General features: G+C 42.8%; 1 protein-coding gene across 1 annotated transcript in view; it reads left to right on the top strand.

Annotated features, from left to right (window-relative positions):
- Positions 1-12,350, top strand: part of LOC120849585 (neuropeptide CCHamide-1 receptor) — a 146,698-nt gene extending 134,348 nt beyond the window's left edge. Inside the window, exon 2 of the mRNA XM_042291930.1 lies at positions 9,878-12,350. Within this exon, the coding sequence (XP_042147864.1) occupies positions 9,978-11,177 (1,200 nt within the window). The 5' untranslated portion in view covers positions 9,878-9,977 and the 3' untranslated portion in view covers positions 11,178-12,350. The remainder of the gene's footprint in view (positions 1-9,877) is intronic.
- The last annotated feature ends 7,793 nt before the right edge of the window (positions 12,351-20,143 follow it).

The following is a 20,143-nucleotide window of genomic DNA, read 5'->3' as shown; positions in this document are numbered from 1 at the left end:
CAGACCGAGGGTCATCGTTCATGGCGCAGTTGACCCAGGAGATCCTTCGTCCAAGCCAGACGGACCACCGTCGGACAACTGCATACCATCCGCAGACAAACGGGTTGACGGAGCGGCTCAACAAGACCATCGCCGACATGATCTCCATGTACGTACGTCGACGTGGAGCACAAGACATGGGACGAGGTATTGCCGTGCGTCAGATTTGCTTATAATACGGTCATACAATAGACCACGGGATTGACGCCCTTCCAGCTGGTGTATGGCCGGAAAGTAGCGACTATGCTAGACTCTATGTTGCCGCACGAGCCAGCCGACGACGGAAGCGATGACGCCGAGGTGGTTGCTCAACGGGCAGACGAGGTCCGCCAGCTAGCAAGACTACGATTTCAAGACCAGCAACATGTCGACGCCAGCCGATAAATCTTCGCCGGCGTGACGCCCACTATCAACCCGGAGACCGGGTATGGGTGTGGACACCAATACGGCACCGCGGTCTCAGCGAGAAGCTTCTCAAGCGCTACTTTGGACCCTACAAGGTTCTTCGCCGTCTCGGGAACTTAAACTACGAGGTGCTTCCCGACGGAACTCGACCATCAAGACGACGTCAACTGCGACCCGAAGTAGTCGACGTCGTGCGCCTCAAGCCATATTACGAACGATAGAACTTCGGACTCGCGTCAAACTGTGAACTGTGGCTCGCGATCCTACTGTCCTTTTGTTGTGGATTTGTGTTTTCGGTTTGTGCTGCATCGGGACGATGCGCTTTTAAAGGGGGGAGGGGGGTAATGCCGCGCGCAGGGTCACGGACTTGTAGAAGGTTCTCGTTTATTCTTGCGGCGGACATAACAAATACAATATAGCTTCGCCAATACTGGAAACTCCTCCGAAAACACATAGGAGCGGCGGCGAACGTGACAGTGGCGCCTCTAGCGGACTCGGAGTCTACGGAAGCAGTCGTCGCAATGGAAAAGTATAGGCTCCGCGACGTCCTCGAGCTTTACAAGCCCCGTATCGTCACCCTAACAGCAGAAACAATTTATTACGGTCAGTTCGCTTGCAAAGCGGAATCCACTGATCGCAACTGCAACGACAATCGAATAACAACGCGCGCATAAACAAAGATGGAGCAGTTTATTCAGCGGTCTCAAACGCCTCTCAGGGGATCACCGCGTTTGAAACGCGTCTGGGAAGCGGAAAAAAGGTGTTTAGCTACTCGAACTACGTCGTAATCGTTAAAACATGCAAAAACGACATGTTAATATTATCAGAGCAACCGCACGAGCTGCTGGAGCATAAAAACAAAACAAAAAGTAAGGATAAAAATGAACGTGTAAACACTTACCGAACTTTGCAGAAAAAAAGGTGTCGCCATTCCCGACGAAAATAAGAAGAAACGGGAAAGAGAAGCGAACAACGGCGAATAAAACAAAGAAGCTAGCAAAAAACTATTTCAACGACGACGATCGTTGCGGCGCTTATAGAAAAAAAGAAAGAAAAATGGAAAGCAGCAAATGAATAGCTGGTGGTCGCCACCGGTGTTGAGTTCACGACAAACAAAGCGGAAGCAACAGACGAAACTAATGAAAAAAGAAGAAAGCGACCCTTTTTTTTTTTTTCAGCTGCTTGTTGTACATTTTTTTATTTGCTTTCGCGGCGTAGGTACGAACTAAAAACAAAACAGGGGAAATAAATAACGTAGTGCAGCTCACACTGCCCGGTAAAAAAGAGTCGCAGAAATGTTTTGGTTGCAGCAGTGAGTAACCTTTTTTTGCTTTCGAATTTCTTTTTCCAGTGACTTTGGCGGGTTGTTCGTTCGCTCGCTTGACGAAGCAGTTTAAAAGTGCATTCAAGTACTTGTTGACGCAGGTGTCCGTAGGTTGACGTAGGAAGCAGAAGAAAGATTTTCCACCACATCGCACAAACTTGTTCTTGCAATTGTAGGCACCACATCGCACAAACTTGTTCTTGAATGCGGCCGGTTGATCAACAAACGATGACCCGTAGCAGACGTGCCGGCCGGAGTACACAAATAAAATTCGAATAAAAATGGGTAACGAGCTTACACTTCTTAATATATTTAATAAATATCAAAAAGCACGTATGACGATTTTGGATTAGAAACTCAATCGAAGGCGCAAAATAGGAGGTTATCGCAGACGACAGTGGAAGAAAACAACAACAACAGCAAAGTTGCAGACGGTACTCAAAATGCCCGGGCCTAGCGCAGACGAACCGGGGTAAGCGCCGAAGCGAAGGAAAGGGAGTAAAAACTAAGCCAAAGCAAGGATACGCGATTGTTTACACGCCGGGCAAAAAAAAAAAAAAGAAAAAAAGAAAAACGCAAACAAAAAATATACACAGCAACATATAAGCAGGAGGAAGAAATAACGCGGCAGAGTGGCGTCGCCTCAAAAATATAAAAGAAAGAAGACTCAAAAATGGAAAGAGTGGAGACGGTTCAACGGGTGTCGGTGTTTATTGTGGAAGTAAAGAAGCAGCGAAGCAGAAGATGTTGGTCGTCCCCGCGCTAACAATCGGAATTTGTGCACTGAAAAAAACGTGACTGAAATCATCTTTTTTCGCGGGCCTACGACGCTCTCCCCTTCTTTCTTTGCAAGCGCGAGAAGTCTGCTTTTTTCGTAACTCCGCTTTTGTTAATCTACAATCGCGTCAGGTTTGCATATGCACACCGCCTTCTTTCGGAGCATACTGACATCACCGTAACGTACGTGGTTCGAAATTGACTTCTGCTCCTTCATATGGAGACGATCTTATCGGGATTAGCCAGCTCGCCTGTTCGACGAAACGGTGATAAGCAAGACACTCATGAGAAATTGGAATTGCAACGACAAAACGAATTGACTGATAAGAACAATAAAGTTGAAACGAAGCTATGTTCTGAAATGTTTGTACATTTCCCTTTTTCATGAAACAGCGCGAAGGCATGCTTTCGTGTTTTGCTTGGCTTACATAAGTTGTGACAGAATGTTTTCTTCGGGAGAACTCCGAAATTGCACCCAGAAAGCTGTAACATCTTTCCCACGCGAAGAGAATGTCCTTCCCTCATGAGCTGGCACCCATTCTTTAACTTTCAAAGCAGCGAATGTCCGTGACAATTTTTTTTCGTTGGTCACCTCGCACGGAGATAGGCAAAACCAATGCATTTTGGAGAATTTGTCTGCCAGCGGAGACTCCGAGCTCGCCAGGGGCGCTGCAATCACTTTTCGCCCGTTTTCCGCGGGAGTTGCCAGTATTGGCTTCCACGGTATTTGGACATAACTTCTATCGTTTATCCCTGCTTCTGTTGTTCTAGAAAGTGCGTGTTCATACTCGCCCCGAGCGCGCTACGCTCGAACCTTCTCCGCCGAATCTTTGAGATAATGACTCACTCTAGATAAAAGGCCGCCCGCGAACTTGTCGAGTCAGTTTTTCGCCCCGGCGTTCGACTCTGCTGTTTCGCCGACTTCGACGCTCGCGACGCTTTGTTATTATCTTCTATTTCCTTTTTGTTTTGGTCAGAAGTTCGCCACATTAAACGTTTAGTTTACTTCAGTTTTCGTCGCCTCATCATTTGTCATTCGTGACAATATATATATACATACATTTTCAATGTTAGTACTGTTGCAAAGTGGAGAATTAAAGATGACGATAAGAGACTTTTCTTTTCCTCCTCCGGCGTTGAACAATTAACTGGCACTGCTAACCGAGTATTGACTTTGTTAGAGCGGTGGTCATTAGTCAAATCATTGAAAAAAAAACAAAAAAAAAACTAAAGCTGTAATATTCCGTCCTAAAGGAAAACGTGCAAAGCACCCACCGCTTTTGTTTTGAGTTCTCTCCGATTTGAGTACGTAGAAACTAATATTCTCTCGATGTAAGTTTTTCTGCAACGATGACATGGGACGTCCGCATAAACGAGATCTGTCTTGCCCATTCTAGGGTTGTTGAAATTATGTCATAAACGTGTTCTACCTGAAAAAGAAATTTTACTTTGTATTACTCTATCTTTTATTTGTATTTAAGCTACTGTTTCCTTGACTGAGGTAATACCACAGCATCCGATATACAGAAGCTTCTGATCTTGCAAAAAAAAAAAAAATATTACGTTCTATTACGAAAACTCCATATCATTCTGGAACCGGGCAGGCTTACTTGCAGTTTAAAATTGTGCAGGTATATAATTTATTTGCTTATAGGTTTGCTTGTTTTTACTGAAACATAATAACAGAAAAATGATCATTTTCTTTCATGTATTGTTTCTACTTTGCACCACAATACGCAATATACAACCGTGGAAAAAGACAAGTTTGTTTTACCTAGATGTAGGACGAACTATGGCTTTACTATGTTAGGGTAAATCTTGCCTAAATTTTTTAATACGCCTCTCTCTGATCACATGAGTGATATGTTTTCTTCTCTTTTCCGTAACGCTTTTCTATAATTAGTGTACTTCAACTATGTGTACCTCAATATACTTTTAATTTTATTTATATTTTATTTATACCGTGTTTACAGTAGTGACTTGTAAGGGTAGGGAGGCCCTTCAAGCAATTGACGACACTGCTTCATTCTCGCCACCCTCAGCTTGTGTTTCAAGCTGAAATAAACGCCTATTGCTTGCTTGCTTGCTTGCTTGCTTAATGTCTAAACTAAGCTTGTTTGCTATAACACAGTTTTTGATACCGAGGGTGCAGTTTAGACACTGCGAGTCGATGTTGCACCGTGAAGTGTAGTTTGAATTCATCAACGTCACAACCAAAAAGACAAATCTGAGTTTTTTTTAATATTTTTTTAGTTGTTTTGTGATCCCAAACTGAATCAGTCGCGAGTCCCGGGTGTGTCGCTACCCATAGTTTGGGAAACACTGCTCTGATGCTTTGTACTTTAATATACAAAGAAGAATATTATCTCTCCCATGCGAGCAGCGATGTTTATGTATGATTTTGCCCCCACGTACTAGAGGGGCTGTGGTGGCTATGCGGTTGCATTATTTTGAGAAGCTTTGTACGAAGTGTCGTGCGAAAACGGCTGAAATTATACACCATCGCTGGCTGTGCTGCACAAATAAAAAAAAAATGGAAAGAACGATTGCAACCCCATTCTTTGTTCTTCGTAAATGACCGCGGGAGCCTAGGTTTACGCGTGTCTTTCTGCGGAGGTACTTCAAGTGCTACAGAGAATGACAAATAATGAAATAAAACCAGTGAGACAAGAAGGGACGCAAAACTGCTGTACAGCAGCATCCTAAGTTACGACTTCCTGATTTTTCTCGGCTTTTCCTACAATGTACTAATTCACATAGGTCTTGTGTATTAATTAGATACGAAAATTCAAAATTAAACTTTCACAGTGATTTTTTAAACATAAAAGCGCTGCGGAATTTCGTTTATGATGAATGATAGACCCTAGTAAACGAGTCAGTTGATGAAGGGCTTAGTCTCTGCTAAAAGGGGGGCATATAACTTGAAGTGCCCGAGACAAAAGAAAAAAAAGGCATGGGTTGAAATTAAAAGGTGACTGCCTAATGAACAAGCAGGAATTGAAAACGGCATGAAATCTACATTTGACTGCCTTTATATAGAAATCGACGAAAGGTTCACTCGCCTTCACGACACCCATGCCAACTTTGGCTTCCTCTTAAGTATTGAAGGTCTGTGCTGTCGTACTGATAATGATAACTTAAGGATAAAATGCTGCACTTTCGGATAAGCCTACATAACCTGCATGACGAGATATTAAACCGCAGACTGTTGCTTTCCAAGCGAGCTGACCTGGAAATGTCGAAACCTGATGAACTCCTTTAATTTATAGTCCATATGCAGACAGAGGGACTTTCCCAAACTTTGCGTCGCCATGTAGATACTGTTAATCGTATTAGTTCACATCGCTGGTTCTAAAGGTTCGTTAAGCCAGTTGAAATTGTGACCTTCGTATTTCTGAGCTTCCCAGCGCCAAGGCAGACTGGGATCTCGCAGTGCTGAATGTAGAAAGAGAAGAAACATAGCAAATAGATTTTGGTGACGTTGTAGACCAATTTGCTTCAGCGAAATCAATAGAAGTTTCGTGGTACTTCTTTTGCAGTGCCATTGCAGTAATTGATTTTATACTTCTGTTAAAAATCAAAGGTGGCGAAAAATTTCGAAATCCTAAACAACACTTTTTTTTGCTGATACCACGTCCAAACTTTATCTAAGCATCTTTTTTTGTTTATTAAAGTTCGTTTTGTTTTGTTCAGATGCCTTGTTACCACGTGCGAACGGATCCTGACCTACGCTTGTAAACAACCGTAGTTGCAGATTCAAGCGCTGCATCGTGCGGTATGATCGATGCACGCATTACATGCTCCCGTCATTCGTGCGCTAACGCACCCCCTGACCGAGAAAAACCGGCCTATAGCAGCTTTTTGGCGGGCAGTCCTTTCGCAGTAAAATAAAGCTATGGATATAAATTTTAGATTTGATTGCAGGTGCTCACCCTGTAGACTCGAAGAGCTGACACACTCGCGGGCGTCTCTATGGCAAAAAAAAAGAAAGATACAACCACACTTTGGAACTTTTTAGTGCGTAGAAAATCAAAATATACGTTAGCAGGCGAAGTCAGATAGAGTTTTTATTTTATAGAACTTCTCTGCGAGGAGCGACCATGCACACCCTGGAGCAAATAAAACCTCACCGGAGTGTCGCCTACGCTTTCTTTTTTATATTTTGTTTTATTATTTTATTGTGCTGCAGCTTGCTAAAGAATTGAATATCGATCAGATCGACACTCGATCCTGTCAACTGGGTTACCTGCATTCGTAAATATTGCTCACGCATCTATATGCACGCTGCACTTCCTCAAATCGCACGAACCCGGAACGAAATCCCCGCGCAGACTCCACCGACGGGTCGCTCGGAAATAGTCAATGGTTCACGAACTCCCTTCAGCGACGCACAAGACCATTCCATCAATCCTCTTCGCACTGGGACACAGTAAACTCATGCTCTGAAAAAATTCCGTATACCAAAGATCAAAGACAAAGAAATCCGCCGTGCTTGACTCGTACGTGCGACTTCGTTTGCCCATCCTTTCTGAACCTTCCCTGTTCACTGTAGAAAATAAATTAAAAAAAAAACAAAAAAAACGTAACTAAAAAGATCAATTATCTAAAATGTTCAGGAATATTGCGCAGGAGTCAAAGAAATATATATCTGTGTTGTCTAGCCGTGCTAAGCAAGTATACAGACAGGCGTCCTGTAGGACAACCTACTCTCTTTGCAAAATATGGCACGTCTCTGGACCTATGATCACACTATTGGGCAACTCTTACTAAACTATGTCTAAAGCAACATATGCCTCAGGGTTCTGTTTTTAGAACACCGGGCTTTAAAACATTAGCGTAGAAACTACCGCATTTTTTAAGTAATGGCTTATCAGTAATACCTGTTTTACTCTTTATATCGCTGCTTTTTATTTTTTACGGCATATATAAATTGATGGCTCGTTGAAATATTAAGGATAACTGAGAAAAACGTATTCGGCCAGAAAAGAAACAGTACTCCACTTCTCGCTTAACACCTTGTAAAAGCAAGGCGGTGCTGCTAAATGTCCGGTGTTACACTATAAAACAGGCAAAAGCGAGTCACAGGTTGAACTATAGCCTCCTCTATAATCACAGAACCTGGCAGTTCGATGACGGAGCCATAGAGTGCCAGGTCGCCGATTTAAAGCGCGAGGTCTGGTACCACAGAGCATTTCTCGCGTTGTCTGGTATTCAGCGCACAGCTCTCGCAGCGGCGAGGACCCGAAACATGGCTTCCAAACCCGCCGAAAAAAGATGCGGTAACCCAATGAGCCCGAGAAGCACGAGCGGACATTCCCTCGCTCGGGACAAGTGTGTTTCGGCGTCTCGCCGCAGCTGGGCGCTCCGTAACATAACTCTTGTCTGCCGCCCTACCCTTTCACTTTCGGCGCCCGCGTCACGTGACGATCTGCCAGGCTTTGTCAGAATAGAGGAGGCTATGGTTGGAACACGAGTAATGCATTCGCGTTCGGCTGAGCCTCGTGTTATTCGCGGGAAGGACTTTGGGAACCTGGTGGAATTTGTTCACAACCCAGAGTGAGGATACTTCAACTTCCATTGCTGGTGAAAACACATACGACTCTTGGCATGCAGTGAATAATCTTAATCAGCGCCGAAATAATTGGTAGCTTTCACAAGCTTTTTTTTTTTTTTTTTTTTTATCACTTTACAGTTATGATATTTTTTCTTTCTGATGTAAAAAATAAGGACCAAATCTAAACGTAATGACGTTCTATGAAAATTCAAACAGTACGGCCCGAGCAGTATATCTGTATAAACTTTAGTTTTCCATGCACCCTTATAACTTTCGATACGCTCAAAGTTAGTGCAAAATGTAGCGCTGTTTCAGTATTAATAAGGGCACGACGTGAGTATTCTTGCATTATATTCTATACAACGTCACTCTCTACCCTTTGGCTATTGCTTTAATTTTTGCAAAACACTGCTTGCCCACACACATCACCAAATTAAGACTGCTACATTGTTTAAACTATGTGCAAAAGCTATCCGCAGAACCAGAATCTTTGCCTGGCCAGTCACTAAATTTATCACTTTACGCGTATTAAAATTAATTCGTATCATTTAATGCTCTGAGTGAACTCTTAAGTGAGGCATTACATTATTAAGCGTAAGGCTACCGCAGCACTCCTACATTGGTTTGACCAAACTTAGTATCTACACCTGAGTGTCATTTTTTTGTTTTCTAATCTCGTATGGTTTTGGTCAACATAAACATCAAGTTACCTAAAAGAGGCACCTCCCGAAAAAAATAGTGTATTTGTTCTAATTTCTGGAATATTTATTTCCTCAAGCTAATAGTTTGGAAACCTGCCTTCATGACGTCATCACGTTTTTTTTTTTTTTTTTTTTTTACTTCATAAAGAGACGAAAGCATGCACGACAAAAGGACAGGTCCGTCATATAATTTTGATCAGATTGAAATATGTGGAATTGGCCTCTCATATCCCCGATGTATTAATTACGCACAAGCAATCTTTTATTGATACGCGGGTCGGTTGTTTTGTCGTGTATGTGTCTCGCCATTCGCTCAGAATGATTTCCTCGTTTTGTTCTGACTACACTTGCTAGAGACGTGACGACATTTGCTGGAAGGCGATCCCATCGCGACCTGTTGGTTCAGAATTACGCTAACCAAGGGTGGGGTTGCACCTTAAAGAGAAGCCGCCGTCAGCTTCTATCTGTTGCATTACTTTACCTAACCAGGGCACTAAATTGTCGAAAATTAGAGCAGGCTAACAAAATGTGATGTGAAATGATACCACCTGGCAACACTGAGGCAAAGGTTGCCCAGGATGAAAAGCGAAAATCAATGCGAACGCTTTTTTGGACTTAAACACGGTACAACAGTTTAGGATACGTGAAAAGGAAATTTCGCCAATCAAGAGGACAAGTTAATATTTGTATACGTACTTTTTTGACGAAAGTTGAGTATGAAGACACGTAGGATGTCTGTTGTCGTGGGCCAACTGTTACTACAAGTCTAACACCCTATGCATGGATCTCCTCTTTGGTCGAGCGTCTTTGTCAGCTTGGAACATTTGCGCCTAAGTGCATGCAAGTTGCATACGTGCGCGGTCTCCAATACGAGCACCACATTAATTGGGGAGATTGCCTATGCAAAAAAGATGCTTTACTAAAATGTTCATCCCGCATCTCTAATTAAACATCAGTTCTCTTCTAATACATTTCCACGTCCAAAGTAGTAATTTCTGCGTGACAACTAGTGTTCCAACAGAGGTCTGATACTTGAGCGGGTACATGACATGCCTCTTTTTTTTTCCTCTTCTACAGGTTCCTCAGCACAATGCTGTGATGCTTTAAGCCGGGATTCCTTTTAATTGCTGCCTTCCCGGATTTCCTGGACATGGCGGATGGTCCCGAGAAGTACTGAATGCTGACACCTCCCACCATGAGTTCTCTCGTCGTCAACGCTACCCTAGCCACCCTCCGGGCAAACAGAGATCCATCTGCTTCCCGAGCAGGCATCAACACATCACAGAATTCGCATGTCAACCTCACCACGGGCTATGGCGACTCTGAAGAGTTCGTCCCATATGAGCAACGGCTGGAGACGTATGTTGTTCCAACGCTGTTCGCATTGATATTTATCGTCGGGCTCCTGGGAAACGGAACGCTTATTCTCGTATTTATCAGAAACAGGACAATGCGAAGCGTTCCCAACATCTACATAATGAGCTTATCAATTGGCGATTTTATAGTAATCGCTGGAACGGTGCCTTTCATCAGTACCATCTATGTGCTAGATTCGTGGCCCTACGGACTGTTTCTTTGTAAACTCAGCGAGTTTCTCCGAGATGTCTCCATTGGTGTGACTGTACTGACGCTTACGGTCCTCAGCATTGATAGGTACGTGGCCATTGCCATGCCACTGCTTAATCACAAAGGAAGACGACATACTAGAAGAACGGTCACAATCCTTCTAGCCATTTCTGTGTGGATTGTGGCCATTTTAATGGCGATTCCAGGGACCCACTATTCGTTTGTCATGCAAGTGCAGGCGACGCCCAACTTGCATTACAGTGTTTGCTACCCCTTCCCGCCGGAAATGTGGCCCTGGTATCCCAAGCTCATGGTCCTTCTGAAGTTCCTCATACAGTACGCTATTCCACTGGTCATCATTGGCACCTTCTATTGCCTGATGGCCCGACAGCTTATTCGGACATCGAGGGCTCACCTGTCGCAAACAAGCTGCGGTGGCGTTGCACATCTGAAGCAGATGAAGGCTCGAGTGAAGGTCGCAAAGATTGCCCTTGCGTTCGTGCTTCTCTTCGCAGTCTGCTTTTTTCCCAACCACGTATTCATGATGTGGTACTACTTCGCTCCAAACGCGCCGTCCCAGTACAACAGCTTCTGGCACGTGTGGAAAATCATGGGATACGTAATGACCTTCGTCAACTCCTGCTTGAACCCTGTGGCATTGTACCTGGTTAGCGGTGTGTTCAGAAACCATTTCAAGCACTATCTTTTTTGTGGGCGGCATCCCAATGTGCACGCAAGACACAACTCGTATTCCTTCAGGACCATTCACAGCTCCAGCATGTCCAAGTGCACCGCATCTACCAAGATTTGACGTTTGACTTTCCTCCATCGGAGGCTACACCCACGTGTATCGAACAAAGCGACGCCTGTGCCAACAGACAGGGTGTAGTTAGACGTAATTGAGATAGGACGTCGCTTCCACGGCAGTGCTCTACGGTGTGACGCATTCTTCGTTCTGTGAACGGAATTACTTCGTCGGTGTGTTCCCATCGCCGCAGAAAGCTTCTTCATCGCTGCACAGTGATGAACTGCGAGTTTCTTTCAGGTGGCCAAAGCCAGGTGAATATGATTGAGCATAGTAAAAATAGTTTCAACGAAGCTCAAAGTTAAGGTTTCTGGTAGGCGAATCTCAACTACTACTGAAATGAAACGAGGAAAAATATTTTATTACATACTATTGGTATATATAGCGTGTATTCTGTAAACTCAGGTAAAAAAAAAAAACGTGAGTGTTAGCATCCATGGGCATCCAAGACACCTAGATCGGTTTTGAACAGTGCCACTATGCTATCAACGACAAGAACATCTTTGTGTTGTCTTTCCTTGTGTGGTAAAGATTGTACTTACGGATCGCGAGTAATATGGCAGCGTGAACTCGTATACCTTAACAACTAGATACCGTTCGTGGAGTCCGGAATGTATGTCGCATTTGATTCATGCGATAATATTTATACGACTTCATAATTTTTGTAGGTGTTAATTTATGTCACAAATTTAGATGTATCGCACTATTTCATGATATCGCTAGAGCCTGCATAGCCCTACCGGCGTGTGGGGAAGCGATATTAATACGCAAAAGCGCGTTAGACAAACCCAGAACATTGTTGTATTATTGACTTAAAACTAACTTTGGCACCTATTTGAGTTATGTAAATAAACCATAGGGCCACGCAAACCACCGGAAGTTTGTTAATCAACCTGTGGGAGGCTAAGAAAGAACATTTCTGAAATTAGGGATCTGAAGAGTGCGAGTATGTTTGATGATGTTGCACAAAGTTAGTCATAAATATCGAGCACCCTTACTTTTGATTACAGTTGTTCCCATGTATTGTCTTCACTGAGATCAAGCATTGCAAACCAGTGATTCATATCATCGACGGTTTATGTCATACAGTATCGTTTTTACCGATCTCTAAAGTGTTTTGGGGGAGCATGAAATGTTCGGGATTTCAATACGCCTGGCTTGTCTTTTCTCTTACGTGTACGGGAAGGGGGGGGGGGGGGAGGGGGAAGGGGGAGGGGCATATTCAGCTCATGTAGACTCACGGGTAACCGATACGGCTATATTCTGCTACCCCCTACAGGATTTCATCCGTCTAAAAGTCAAGGCTATGACGCGAATGTACCAAATCAACTCTGTGCATTGTTAAGAATCCCGTGGCGTCACTCCAACCTAAGGTAGCGTTGTCGCTCCTTCTGCAATGTGGTGACTACGCTACCTTAGGTTAAACGAGCACACTTAGTATTGCCGGTTCTTAGCAATCGCCTTCAGTCCGAAGCAAGTCTGACAGAAATGGGTGTCAGATCAGATACGGCAGGGATATATTCAATGTACAGGTTATGGCATGTTATTTTGTCTACACTGGAACCAACTTTTGGTATTTCAGTATGCGTGAAATACTGATTGAAATACTGAAGGATGCAAAATTATGTAACTTCATTCTGACGCCATAATGTTTTTTTGTTTTTTTTTGTTATCGAAGTATATTAATTTCATTGTGTTAAGTTAGTCGTCGAGGGCAAATGCAAGGATAATTCAGTTCGAACGGGCGGCGGCAGAGGTGATTCGTTCTGGGGGATAATTAAAGAGCGACACTATAGCTTTATGTCGGTACAGCGTAGTGAAGTGCTTTTATCATGGAGGCGTCAACGGTCCTACTTAATGACGTGATTTTACGGTTAAAAAGATTTTCTGAGGTGCGTTTTTCTAACTAGAAAAAAAAAGTGTCGATGATATTGCTTTCATTATTGTGCGAAAGAACGAAGTCAGCATTGCGTATCTAATCTCCGGTTGACTATGATTTGTACCCTAAAATTCAAGACGTTAACACCGAGCAGAGGTCTTCCTAAGAACGTCACTCTGAAAGATGCTTCGCTTCCGCTACCACTTTCTGCCGCTAAGCAAGGAAAGGGAACAAAGTTAGATGCAGGCATCTAACGTTGTGGCAACTTAAAACTGATTTCAAGTTTTTCCCTACCTTTTTTCGCGGCCTCGTTATTTGACCCATATACCTAAAAGTGTATGGGGCTACCGATAACCAGATGCACTTATTTCGGCAGTGTTATACTTTATTTATTAGTATTGTGTCATTTAGGTGTCAAAGGCAGAAATAGGTTAGTATGCACAGTTCCATATATTAGCATGAACTTGGGAGCGTGTTGGTTTCTGGACAAAGGCCTGTTAATACATGGGACAAAGCTTCATATATTAACGAAATAAATTTTGGAGGGCACAGTAACAGGTTTGGCAGAGAAATTTTAAAGTCCTTAGGCATGAATTCAGCGAATAATAATATTTCTGCGACAAAGAATGAGATAGAAATTCTTACTCCGCAATTGGCATAATTGCATTTCATCTTCCAACCCATAATGCAATTTTTTCTGTCCCTCTTTTTTATTTCCCCGTTTATCCTATATCTACTCTATCACTTTCTTTTTCTTTCTTCTGGGCAGGGGTTGGTTCAAAAAATACTCCGCTAGGAGATTTACTGTACTTGTGTTGTTGCGAGCTGACAACAGTCTCCGTCGTTTCATTGTTTTTAGTGAGTAATTATTTCTGTCGTTTTTCTTCGTATATTCTCCAATTCACCAAACCTTTTCAGCACTTAAAGGGCCACTGAATATAAATAAAATAATTTCCTTAACGAATATAACCGAAACATACAAGCTAAAAACAATTACGCGAAAAACAAATTTAGAGTAATATTGACCGTGCGAAATGCGATTTAGTTGGTAGTCTACTCCTTTGTGCTTGTGTTCTCGGCATTTCGGGCACGTAGACAAGAGGTGGATCGGCTTGGCCATCACTTTAAGGTGGAGAGACTGTATGGCCATCTCGTTGAGGTTGAAAAAGTGTATGACCATTCCGTGATGTCATGGACTTTGCGTGCAGGTTTTGAAATAAATCTCCCGCCCTCGATATTGCTCTATAACTTTCTTTTTTAGCGTAAAATTCCTTTTTCTACACGCGTGTCCCAGGCAGACTGTTAAAAATTGTTTTTGAGTGACCATTTAACGTCCTCACCATGAAGCTCTGAATGTAAGTGTCTAAAATGCCTAGCTTGAGCTGCAACAATTTTAGAACCAACCGCGTGGTATTATGTGTGCTCGATTCGGTTTGCACTAGTATGGTATTATTGAAAATTTATGGAACCGCTTGCTGAAATACAAGCATATGCGTAATTCACCATTGCATGTACTCTCGGTGCAACATCCTTAACGTTTAATTAAAGTGATACCCATAAATTTTTTGCCTTAATATAGTCCAGGCTATGATTGTGTACAAATATTGTATTTTATTCATTCGGTGCCCTGTCTCTACAAGTCTTTGAAAGAGGAAGCATGCTAGAAAGCTTTGTGTGACGTATTTAGTGATGTTGAACAATAACTCTTTTTGTTGTGGACCCCTGTTACTGTACTCACACTGCATGCTGGCTTAGCCATATACCTGTGTGGTTCATTATTGATTGTTGCCTCTTATTATTACACAACGTGTTTCATCGAACATGTCTTCTTAAGGTCCCCAGCTATATAGTCATGTTTAGAATTGTGTGGTTGTAGTTTATTAAATTTGTTCCCACTGAATTCTAGGCATGTTTGTGTTTCTTTGTTCATACCGTATGGGTGAAAGCAGTGGCTGAATGTCTCACGTATTTCCGCTGGGCTGAGCATGCTGCAGCTAAAGTTTGCGGTGCAGAGACAAGCTTGCTAATTTATATTCTTACATCAGCTTGTTTCTGTTTAAATTAGGGGTTTAATGTCGTGAACTCCAAAAATGTGCTGTGTACTACTCGGAATGTATGTTACGTTTATGTATAACTTACCGTCGACTGTGTTGCAAGTCATATTGTGTTGTTAAAATAACATTTTTTTATGAAGGCTTACTTACTTCAGGTCCTTTGTACAAACATACGACCATATTTGTTTTGTACCTGCAGACTAAGCCCACCTACTGTGGAAGATTTAAAGAGTCACCCAGTGCTCAAAAACGACAAGTAAGTCGACTACATTCGTAAATAGTTCTGAACCATTTATATATCTTAAACGAGACAAATTAAAAAAGAAAAAAAAAAACTCTAAGCTTTGACAGGAAGTGAGTAAGGTTCGTGATTGTATTCTAAGGGTTGAGCTATTTCAACCCGTCTGAACGTAATGTCCTGGGGCGTCTCCAGTAAACAAGTCTCGCCCGCATACATTTTATCTAGTCAAGACGCCTGTTTCATATTTACAAATATCCGAAAGTATGTTCCACGTATAGGGCAATGAATGGACCGGAAAATGTATGCTCAATTTATCAATTAGAAAATATTGCATATCGTGTCACAGGCCAGCGGTCGCCACCAAGCATAGCGAAGTCCAAAATCAAGTATTCATGAACGCTAGGGTAGAAAACTATACGACCGCGGGTACTGCACGCTTGTTGCGTAATAAGCGATATAGGAACAAGTTCTGACGAAGATCATATTTCAGCTGTCCATGGTGCCTATCCAAATATTCTCGTTTCTGATCTTTCAGTTAACCAGTGACAAACTAATCTCTCAAGAATGGGTACCAATAATCTCAATAGAATTATTCACTAGAATAAACCATAATCTCACAAGATCGGGTCGTTAACCTCCACTAAAAATAGGTTTGTATTTTTTTAGTATTTTTGGCGTTTCTGAAATTTTTAACTGTTATTATTTTATGTAACAGTAAGAAAGCACAAAACAAACAGATGGGCGAAAACAGACATGTACAAGCTTGTACATGTCTGTTTTTGTCCATCTGTTTGTTTTGTGCTTTCTTACTGTTACATCTGTCCCAACACGCTCGTCAAAGTCTTTATTATTGTATGTTTTCTGAATTATGTATTTGTTTTAATATGTTGTCGATTGCTGGCTTGTGAAGTATGTGTGCATTTTTAATCTACCGCATTTACTCGAGTAATAGCCGCACTGTTTATGAAGAAAACTTGAGGGTTCTCTTTTCCGCGGAGCACGCGGCTTGCCAATCATCGCGATTGACAGCACGATTCCAGCTGTTTACAGGACAGAGATAACGTCTTCGCGCGAAGATACCTTCTGTGAAGGTTGCATTTGTATGGAGACTCGTGTTCTTGATCTCGTTATTACTAGTTATTCGCTATGTCATTTATGCGCAACGCGATGATTGGCTGCTTATGTGCTTTGCGGGAAAGTAGACACAAGGGCCTTGTTCATAAATAGTGCGGCTATTACTTGAGTAAATACGGTATAAACGTGATCTGTAACCCACTCATCTGCTGTAATGCTCCGGCGCTGTAAAGTATAATAAATAACGGAATAAATAAATAGTTAGATCAAGGTAAGATATTGGGCGTTTCTAATTCCTGGGTGTTTTTAGATGTTTGAAACTGAAATATTGGCTATCTCCATATAGTTACTTGTGGTAAAACAAAAAACACTTTTGAAGAATATTTATATATATTCGACCAGATGCCTACTTTTCTTCAACACGACAATGAAATGCGGCCGGCACTCAGAAAGCAATTTCGCTAGCCCTCGAGTAACAAAGTTATGCTGTATACCAAAAAGCCTATTGGAAGCACTCGTATATTGAAAGCCGCATCTCAAGTTTATTTATACTCATGGAACAAGGCATTACATTCGAAGAGAACATATCCAATACCACGAAATTTATTAAATTATTTTGACTTTCGGTGTCCATGAAAGTCTTTCTTAGTAATGTTGTCTAGAGGCTGTATATGACCGCAAGGTCCGAGGAGCTCTGAGTTTCTTTACTAGCTTCACGAGTGAACCCAAGAGAACTCGCTACCGGAAGTTTTTGGGCAAATTATGTTCTGAATACACGCCGGATTTTCATTCATTTTTTTTTGTGTGTGTTTGGCAATAAAAAGATAATGGCGAAAAAATGTAGCTTGATAATTGAGGAAGAGAAGATAGTTACCCCACGTGAATTTACATTGTTTTATTTTGTTGCGTGCACCTTTACTAAAGTGGTTGGTGACCTGTGCATGAACGCTGTCCTCAATCCATGTGTCTCGGGATCAGCGGATGTTAGATGGGAGTATGACCGTCACAATCAATAGGATAATCAACTAAATACTCTTTATTAACACCTTAACTAATCGCTGATGGTTTATACTACAATCACTAAATAAAACTCAACTACTGTTAGAGGAAAAACCCGTTTAAATATTTTACAGAGAGACAGAAGTTGACATAGATCAGTTTTCGCGTTTTATCCCCCGATTTCGGGGTCACGCACATTGAGTAACTCCCGACGAAGTCTGAATACATGACGTGCAGCTCCTTTGGAGCAAGCTTCATTAGCGTTACACGTACACGATGACATTTGAAGCGGTGCCGTGTGACACAGACGTTATGGTTACACGTGACCTCACAACTTAACACCAGGTTATATGACACCGCTAACATTTTTAAGGCGCCAGAGACGTGACCATGTGTGGTGATGTGACCTCCCGGTGTTACGTCACGGTGACACATGACGACAGTCACCTTGGGTGCGTTAAGTTTGTGCTGCGGAGCACGAGGGTTTAGGGCACGATTCATTAAACAGGCAGGCGCGACGCCGAAGACTGACACTTGAGCGCGCTCTTTGTGTACCGAGTTTCTCTCGGAGTGCGAGGGATTGCTTCGCTCTCGAAGACGACACGTCCACAAACAGCTGGCTGTGCTGACAGATACGTTGTTGAGACGAAAGGTGCAGTCGGGCCGCTGGCCCATTTAAGTTACATATTCCTGAGTTTAGCACGTAATAACTATTTGATTTAAAATCCATGAGACGAATTTTAGTTCCGGACAGGTTTGTTCGTGTATCTTGCCTGAAAACGAGTTCATCTATCGAAGGGTAGCGGGCCGATAGCCCAGCAACAGAAAGTTGTCAAAAATTGAAGACGGTCGGACTGGTTGCCCTTTTTAGAATGCTGAGCCCAGCGAATAAAGGTGCATCGATTGGAATGCCGAAACATCAGTTAGCATTGCTGAAAAGGTTTGTTCAGGCATCTCACCTGAAAACGAATTGACGTGTTATCTTTGAAGGGTGGTGCGCGGGGATACCGCACATCGACGCGTTTCTTCTCGCGCTGCGAGTTTCAGAGTTTCCTGCTTCAACAAAAAAGTTGAAGAATGGTGTCTTTTATTTAAACCTGAACATTATGCATGTACCAATAATTATATCAGTCACGGTAACTTTCAGTATATATACACGAAGCGAGTCTTCAGACATTTCAGAAAATTTATTAGATTCGTAGACACTTATACGGTCTCCGTCTTTTTGGTGTTTACACTCAGCCGCTCTACACAGGCCTTAATTAATTTATCTTTGATATAATTCAGGCTTCTGCCACCCGTATTAACGATATCCTGGGTTTGTCATAATTGTGAAGTCAGAACTGGCGCAAGTGGTTTGTAGATAGTTTTGGTGTGTCACGCTCTTGTATGCAATGCTCGGTTTAGTTACTGCCCTCAGAATATGAAAATGGGAGCGTCGGAGCAGACGTAAAGAAGCGCGAACTTAACGCGTTTGTTGATTGCGCCATATCAAGCGCCGTCCGTTAAATTTAGCGAGACTTACGTCCCATCAAATTCTAGAGGACGAAAGTCCGCTGAATGTGGCGAGCGTGTGACAGTTTTACTGGCGGTTTTTTCTTGTACCGTCTCGTCACACTTTTTCTCGGACATCCCAGCCCTCAAAAATGCGAGAACTTTGTTGATCGTCTCTACTGGTTTACAGAGAAGGCAATCGAATTTTGCAAAACGACTACACCAGGATTTTGGCAGATGCTAGCATAGCTTCACTGGAAATTGCTATTTTTCTAGCACGAAAATATTTTAGCTGTCTTTGTTTAAGTATTTGGGAGTTAACGATGGGGAGAACAAAGGCACGGGGCAGAGCCACGAGGATGTAAACATTCGCAGCAACTCGAAAAGTCAGAGGTGCATTCGTGGACGTCCCGTGGGAGCACCTAGCGAGACCGAACAACGGGATTGGCGTCGTCCAAAACCAGCGCCGGTCAATACTAAAGTCATTACTACCAACCAGCTACATTTCCGATTGTGACCCGGATATGCCAGTGATGTGATCGGAAGCGTCCCGGAAAATCATCTGTCCAAGGAGAGCGACGGGTTCGGCGGTGCGCCCCACCAACACGTTTCTAGGCCCGAAGACCGACAGATTCGGTAATGTTCCTATGGCATGGATGACACCAACCACCATCCAAACAGTCGGCTGCGATTCAAATGGACTAAGAGCGAAAGGCGAGGCTTGTCAACAAGGCCAAGACCACCGAGACTGCTGCCAATGACAAAGTAACTTGGCGGGACCACTGAAAAGCAAAGAACTATTTTGAGCTCTCCGTAAATTTGCTGTTGTACTTTTTATATACTGTAAAACCCTTAATGTTCGCGAGCCTTTCATTTTCGCGAATTTTATGAACTGGAAAATTCGCGAAATTTAAGGTCACGCGAAAATTTCTGTTCTGAAGAGTTTCAATGAAGGTGGTCTGGAATTCGCCAAATTTAGTGGCCGCGATTATGTTCTTCATGAGCGATTCGCGAATAATAGGGGCCGCGAAAATAAGGGGGTTTACAGTAGTTAGTTCAAATTAATTTTAATACATCAGCATCAGTACCATTGTGCATTCGCTGACCTTGGATAGGTTTGGAGAATATGTATCTTAATTTCGCAACGTCGCCACAGGATGGCGCCACAGCACCACTGGCTAACGGACTGTGGAGACTCGCAGGAAACGCATTCTGCAAGCACCGAGAGATA

Source organism: Ixodes scapularis, unplaced genomic scaffold (assembly GCF_016920785.2).
Source record: "Ixodes scapularis isolate PalLabHiFi unplaced genomic scaffold, ASM1692078v2 PGA_scaffold2__306_contigs__length_199485367, whole genome shotgun sequence".
Taxonomy (NCBI): domain Eukaryota; kingdom Metazoa; phylum Arthropoda; class Arachnida; order Ixodida; family Ixodidae; genus Ixodes; species Ixodes scapularis.
The sequence above is the reverse complement of the archived record's forward strand: the minus strand, read 5'-3'. Positions and strand labels throughout refer to the sequence as shown.